Source organism: Cherax quadricarinatus, chromosome 7 (genome assembly GCF_038502225.1).
Source record: "Cherax quadricarinatus isolate ZL_2023a chromosome 7, ASM3850222v1, whole genome shotgun sequence".
Taxonomy (NCBI): Eukaryota; Metazoa; Arthropoda; class Malacostraca; order Decapoda; family Parastacidae; genus Cherax; species Cherax quadricarinatus.
Window position 1 is genome coordinate 55,434,724 of NC_091298.1, and position 8,036 is coordinate 55,442,759.

Genomic DNA, 8,036 nt, shown 5'->3' on the forward strand with positions numbered 1-8,036 from the left:
AGAATCACAGCTAATGCTTAGTTGAACAAAAAGAAATGTGTTATTTTCTCTAACTACTTTGTAAAGTAGAGCGTGGTCAGCCTCCATGACATTTTGTCCAGTTCCTCCCACCTGCTAGCTTATGTCTGCTTGGCATACACTATAGGTCACTACGCTACCAAAAACTGTCATTAACACCATTGGGAACTTTGTAAAATTAGAAGTAAAGGTTATAAACATTTCCTTATGCGAGAATTACATTAGGAATGAAAAAAGTAAGTTTTATGCAGCGCTGAATGACACGCGGGTTTAGCTTTTTTTATGTACATAATATTGCGTTTTCTTAACCCCTCGAGGAAGGTGCATTGTTGCTGGTGAGGGTTCTTGATCCAAAGAGGTGGATCTAGCCTTCCATGGACCTCCCCTCCCCTCTCCTAGAAATTCAGGACCCCAATGTAAGTTAAATCACTGACTGTTCTGGGTTATCCTTGGTAATTTACAGTATGCATGATAATTGTACTTGTATGTACATGTGCCTAAATAAACTTACTTAATGCCTCCCAGTCCCAGTGGCACAGTATGGCCCTTGCGGGTTTAGCTCTCCCCCATTAACATCATAATATGTAAAGTAAAAGGACACAAGTGCAACTAATGTGACATTTTATTGTGTCAACGTTTCGGTCTCCAGGAGCTTTGTCAAGCCGATACGTATCGGCTTGACAAAGCTCCTGGAGAGCGAAACGTTGCCACAATAAAATGTCACATTAGTTGCACTTGTATCCTTTTACTTTATATATTGTCGGTAATTCTACCAACATTATTACATCATCATAATAACCTTCCTTGGATAGAACCTGGCTACCTTACATTCCTAGGTGCTGTACGACTTCGGGTTTAGCATTTCCTCATGAATGTAATAAGTATAACAATCCAATTCATTGGACCATGTGCCTCACCAGCTTCATGGCACCATACCTTGAAGGGTTTGTTTCATACAGGTTGGAATCGCGCATATCCCTCAATGGAGGCTGGTGTTTATGTCTGAGCTCTTGATCTAAAAAACTGCATCGAACCTGAATGCCTTCCATTCTCCATATGCCATAAGACCCCCTACGACTTTAGCACTTCACAGATTAAACATTAAACCAAAGAATGGCTATCCTGCCATACTGCATCACCCAGACCCTTCAAGGGTTGTTTCATACCAGTACAGCGCTCTTGTTCCAAGGAATTGGAGCTACCCTCCTCTGAGCTAACCTCATTTTCCATTCTCCAGGTTCTAACCCCTACTGGTTTAGCGCTTCCTCGTTATTATATTTATGGTGGGGTACCCGCTTTGATTACCTCTCCTTCGCCAAGCACGATATGACCCTTACAGGTTTAGAAATATCCTTGGTAAAAGTATAATTAAATTTTCACTAGTAATGATATATATATATATATATATATATATATATATATATATATATATATATATATATATATATATATATAATAATGGGAGGTACCACCTCTAGAACTGTCATAGGGACCCTCATCCTCAGAGAAAAGAATAAACTTGCTTCAGGGAAAACTCAAGGTTCTCCCTGAAGCTGTTTGAGAATTTTCTCCTACCACCCCCTATATTTCAAGTATGTTTTATTTAAAGGCAAAATACATTGGCCAAACATTCACAAAAATACAACAGAAAGTAAAACATAGGTAACTCAGATTTACTGTTATTTCAAGGGAGGCGCCTCGATGCCTGTGAGGGTGGGTTAGTAGATAGATTTGAAATCTGAACATCACTGACTGTAGATCATTTACCATTCTTGCAATAACAAAAATGCAACACATAAGGAAGAAAAAAACTTCACACTAAAACACTTCTAGCACGAACAAAACAGAATAAATAAATACTATCACACTAACTTAAAATATTAAGCATCAGTTTAAGAGAATCATTAAATTATTAATATCAAAAGACTCATCTGGAAGTTCCCCGAGATCCCTACAGTAACCTTAGTCAATATAAAACCATGAATCCAACAAAAAGTAAAAGTCGTGGGTAAAGTTAAAATGCGTTCCACAGTCAGCTGCATGTCAGAAGTTACACAAAGGGAAGTAGGTGCACCTGCAGACAGGTGCACTTGCAGACAGGTGCACCTGCAAACAGTTGCCTATGAGTGAGATGCTTTTACGAAGAAGCAAAAAAAATCTGGACTATCGGTATCCTTTTCAGGTTTACCTAAAAATAAGAATTCTCGGCATGGACAAACGACATCTGTAATTAAATGGAAAGTAATAAAGATATTTCAAATGTGCGTGTTAATATGGCTAGTTATATAGAATATCTTAATGTAGTACAGAGGAGCAAATAGTGATTTGTGTATAGTTGAATAAATTGTGTTGACGGAAGACTGTTGTTGGTGCAGATGGTTGTGACCTTGACTGTCTGACCACACCCTCACCATGTATGTATGTCTTTTCTCTTGCTTAGTAGCCTTCATGTCATTCTCTTCCCCTTTTCGACTCCAAACTGCCCCTTCTCCCTAAATAATATATATATATATATATATATATATATATATATATATATATATATATATATATATGTCGGGCCGAATAGGCAGAACTAGCGATCTTGTCTTAAATAGCAACGCTCATCTTGCCATATAGGACAAGTGAAAATTTGTGTATGCAATAATTTCGCCAAAATCATTCTGAACCTAATGAAAAAAATATATTTGATTGTGTTTGTTTAGCACTAAATTATTGTAAACGTATTTAAAATATATTTAGTTGGGTTAGGCTAAAATAAATTGCTCTTGTTATAATAAGGTTAGGTAAGTTTTCTAAGATTCTTTTGGTGCAAAATTAAAATTTTTTACATTAACATTAATGAAAAAAATATATCTTCAAATGTATTAGAGAAAATTTCAGAAAGGACTTAATTTTAAATGAGTTCTTGCTAATTGACTAATTTTACATATTCGGCACGACATATATATATATATATATATATATATATATATATATATATATATATATATATATATATATATATATATACATATATATATGTCGTGCCGAATAGGCAGAACTTGCGATCTTGGCTTAAATAGCAACGCTCATCTTGCCATATAGGACAAGCGAAAATTTGTGTATGCAATAATTTCGCCAAAATCATTCTCAACCTAACGAAAAAAATATATTTCACTGTGTTTGTTTAGTATTAAATTATTGTAAACAAATCTAAAATATATTTAGTTGGGTTAGGCTAAAATAAATTGTTTTTCTTAAAATAAGGTTAGGTAAGTTTTCTAAGTTCCTTTTGGTGCAAAATTATAAATTTTTACATCAATATTAATGAAAAATATATATCTTTAAACGTATAAGAGAAAATTTTAGAAACGACTTTATTTTAAATGGCTTCTTGCTAATTGACCAGTTTTACATATTCGGCACGACATATATATGTGGTCCCGGATGACTACCACAGGGTGCGTAGCTGAGTGGTCCCGGGTGACTACCACAGGGTCCGTAGCTGAGTGGTCCCGGATGACTACCACAGGGTCCGTAGCTGAGTGGTCCCGGGTGACTACCACAGGGTGCGTAGCTGAGTGGTCCCGGATGACTACCACAGGGTCCGTAGCTGAGTGGTCCCGGGTGACTACCACAGGGTGCGTAGCTGAGTGGTCCCGGATGACTACCACAGGGTCCGTAGCTGAGTGGTCCCGGGTGACTACCACAGGGTGCGTAGCTGAGTGGTCCCGGATGACTACCACAGGGTCCATAGCTGAGTGGTCCCGGGTGACTACCACAGGGTCCGTGGCCGAGTTGTTCCATTTGTACTTCTGCTATTTCTTTGAGGATGAAAATATGGTCCCATTTTGGAGAAATGCTAATTACAAATATTACAAAAGTTCTATACGATGTGTTTTGATAAGTACTGAAATTCCAGTGGAAGAAAAGGGCAAAACGCTTTGGGAAATGGCTAAACCTTTTGGATATGTTTACAAACTGACATGCTAACACTCCTGAGGTTTTTTTTTATGTATATAAATAGGCAGATCAGAGGGTTTTTCCTGTGAATACGATGTCAAATTTACCAAATGTGGTAAAAATTTATGTTATAGTTATTCGCTGCAAGAATTACAGTAGTAACATTTAAAAGATTTAGAGTTTTTGCTACGTTTCGCTCACCCAGGCCGGTGTTCTCAGAAGATCGTTGACCAGGTTTACCTCGCACCAGACAAAGATAAAAACACCCGTCACAGTTTTGTATCACTTGAAAATATCACTAAAATTAGCATGAAAGTCACTACGGTAGAAGACACTGAAAAATTACAAGAAGATATAAGCAGGGTTTTCCAGTGGAAAGTGAAGAGCAACGTGACGTTCAGTGGTGATAAACTCGAGTTGCTTAGGTATGGTAATGGGTGGATGTGATGGGTGTGGTAGGTAATGGGTAGATGTTGTAGGTAATGAGTGGTTGTGATGGACCCTGAACAATGTATACTGCACAACAAAGGTCAATAATCATCTCGTTCAACACTCAAGACTCCATCCTCAGTTTCAGCCTTTACACATGTCACTTCACTTGTTTCGTTATCACTTTTACCCAAAAGGTGATATTTTAATTTGCCTATAAATGAATATGAAAATATTAACTACACTCATCGACTTGGTGGTGGTGGTGGTGTTGTGGACTGTCCTCACCCTCCTGATGTAGCAGAGGATGGGCGAGCTGGAGTATCTCCTGAAAATATCCTTGAAGCCAAGCCAGTACCAGGAGGTTCTGGGCAAAATACCTGGCTCAGGGCACTGGGTCTTCATGGATGTACCTGTCATCGGCTACGGCCTGAGTGCTCTGCACCGTATGACAGTACTGAGCGACCTCCTGAGACACCCTTTCCCTATTGTGTTTTGGGTGGCGGCCAGCAAGCTCTTAGTGGTGTGTGGCATCCTGGTGATCCTCTTCGTCACTGAAGTCCTCACTGTCCTATACAGTAAAATGCTGAAAAGACCGGAGATAACACTTATCGACGCAGCTGTAGAAGACCAGAGGGGCCAGCTGCCTCTGTCCACCTCCCTCGAGTACATACCTGTGGCCAAGACCTCAAAGCTTCCTCACTTCGCAGCAAGGAAAGAGGCCGACGACCTGACAGAGGCTGTCTCTGGAAACTTTACGCAGGCTTTCTCTGGCGACCCTGCAAAGGACGCGTCTGGTGACCATACCGCCCCTGGTGATCTTCCAAAGACTGCCTCTGGAGACCTTACAGAGGCTGTCCCTGGTGATCTTACAGAGGCTGCCTTTGCATGCCTTACGGAGGACACAAGGATACGCGTGGTAAGAGTTAAAATCAGAACAGCAATTACAAAGCCTAAGGGAATAGCCCGAATTTTCTTCGAGTTAGGGCGACTACTTACACACTCTAAACAGTTACCTTTTCCGGAAAACTCTGATGAACTTGAATACAGTCGCACGGTTCAGATAGAAGGGTCAGTAGAGAAATCACGATATCAAATAAAGATTAAAATAACATGCTGGGATAAAGCCAGTAGGGAAAGAGTGACGTGTTGGGTTTCAGTGGACACAGGTCAGAGGTTCCCTGAAAAGGAAGAAGTGGACTTGCTCGTACTCTGGCTGTTGGACTGCGTCACCTGCCAAAACTATTCTGAAAAAGACATTACTGACCATTTGAAAACTGAAGTAATGAGTTTCTACCGGGGGTTCGTGCAAGCCTTACTCGGCGGCCCAACATTCACTATAATTTTCGACCAAGATTCATCTGGAGACACGTCTGGAGAGGTATACAGGAACCCTGATGCTGCTCAACGTGACAGGAAGACTGAAGTAGTTGAGCTGTACAGAAAACGTAATGATACCACCAGCAACCGTGAAACGTCTAACGATGACACCACCAGGCAGGACACAGAGTCTGACGACACCAGCACACCTGACTTCGTCTTGCGTTTGAGGAGACCTGACTTCGTCATGCAGGCCAGGAAACGTGATGCCGACCTGCATGACAGGGGCCCCGACTTCGAACTGCGTTTCAGGAAGCCAAAGGCCGCCCAGCATAAGAAGCCAATGGCTGCACAGCATGAGAGGTCTGAGGCCGCCGAGCATGATGCCGCCCAGCATGAGAGGTCTGAGGCCGCCCAGCATGATGCCGCCCAGCATGAGAAGAAGCCAGTGGCTGCACAGCTTGAGAGGAGGTCTGAGGCCGCCCAGCATGAGAAGAAACCAATTGCTGCACAGCATGAGAGGAGGTCTGAGGCCGCCCAGCATGACAGGAGGCCTGAGGCAGACCATCGTGACAGGAGGTCTGAGGCAGACCATCGTGACAGGAGGTCTGAGGCAGACCATCGTGACAGGAGGTCTGAGGCAGACCATCGTGACAGGAGGTCTGAGGCAGACCATCGTGACAGGAGGTCTGAGGCAGACCATCGTGACAGGAGGTCTGAGGCAGACCATCGTGACAGGAGGTCTGAGGCAGACCATCGTGACAGGAGGTCTGAGGCAGACCATCGTGACAGGAGGTCTGAGGCAGACCATCGTGACAGGAGGTCTGAGGCGGCCCAGCATGCTGCTGCCCAGCATGACAAGAGGCCTGAGGCCACCCAGCATGACAGGAGACCACAGTCTGCCCAGCAAGTGAAAAGAAGACCTGAGACTGCCCAGCATGACATGAGGCCAGAGGTCGCCCACAACATGGACCCACATTTTTACCTGGGAGTAACCCATATACGGTGTACAGGTATTGAAGAAAATTACCAGAACAAGCTGCTGATTGAAGCCGATATCAACCATCACGTATTCCAAGAGACCAAGAAAATCAAAATAGATCTAAATTTCGGCGAGAAGTTTCCCACAGCAGAGGATATTGAGGACGTAGTGATGATTCTGACCCGCACTCTACACAACACTGTTATCGTCACACAAGAAGAGTGGAACGATGCCGACTTTCAGGAGAAAATCTTCAATTCTCTTATGTCCCAACTCTTCCCCGAGGATACAGCCCGCCCAGGCATATATGGGGAGGATGGCGCTGCCCCACTGATGAATGAGGGTGTGTCATGACACAGTGATAAAGGAAAGAGTCAATGGCACATGGGAAGAAATGTCATGTGAGGCCTTTTGTTTGACGGGTGATAACTTGGAAAATCCTCTTCTGATCTCGGCTTGACACTTACACCTACGCATCATCTTTTAGTATTTTTTTTAATGTTGTGATAATGTTTTGCGGAATAACAGTATCAAATATTATAAAGTCTCAGTTTACACACACACACACAATATATATATATATATATATATATATATATATATATATATATATATATATATATTATATATATATTATTTATTGTAGTAGTTTGGTAGACAGCAACCACCCAGGGAGGTACTACCGTCCTGCCAAGTGAGTGTAAAAAGAAAGGCTGTATTTGTTTTACGTGATGTTAGGATTGCTGGTGTCATTTTTGTGTCTCATAAACATGCAAGATTTCAGGTACGTCTTGCTACTTCTACTTACACTTAGGTCACACTACACATACATGTACTCGTTTATGTATACACACTCATCTGAGTTATATTTGATTTTATCTTAATAGTTCTTGTTCTTATTGCTTTTTCTTTCATATCCATGGGGAAGTGGAATAAGAATGTTTCCTCCGTAAGCCATGCGTGTTGTAAAAGTCGACTAAAATGCAGGGATCAAATGGTAGAGAGGGTGTTAGCCTGGATCACGTCATCGACCAACAAAGAACTGTGCCAGTCGTCAGCAGTACAAGAGTTGCCCGGCACACTGTATTGTACAGGTATGACAGAGTATTTCGTACGAGCTTTTCTCTACACTGCAGTCGAATAATGATAAATAAAAAAAAACAAAATATTTATTTCTTTGCTAAGGTTACAATGTGTGTTTACATGTAATATATGATAGGAGCAAAGAAAGCCACTATGAAAACCACTGATATTCACCTAATTGTGGTTGCAGGGGTCGAGACTCAGCTCCTGATGATGACCTCTGTGAGAATATGACTCTGGACATTCAACTTATTTTCAG

At 41.6% G+C, this 8,036-nt stretch overlaps 1 protein-coding gene across 1 annotated transcript; it reads left to right on the forward strand.

Moving 5' to 3' along the window:
- Window positions 1–4,307: 4,307 nt before the first annotated feature.
- LOC128686716 (uncharacterized) lies at window positions 4,308–7,187 on the forward strand. Its single transcript, XM_070082501.1, has 2 exons — window positions 4,308–6,075; window positions 6,115–7,187. Exons 1-2 carry the CDS (start codon window positions 4,700–4,702, stop codon window positions 7,046–7,048), a joined length of 2,310 nt encoding a protein of 769 aa, XP_069938602.1. The 5' UTR covers window positions 4,308–4,699; the 3' UTR covers window positions 7,049–7,187.
- Window positions 7,188–8,036: the final 849 nt, after the last annotated feature.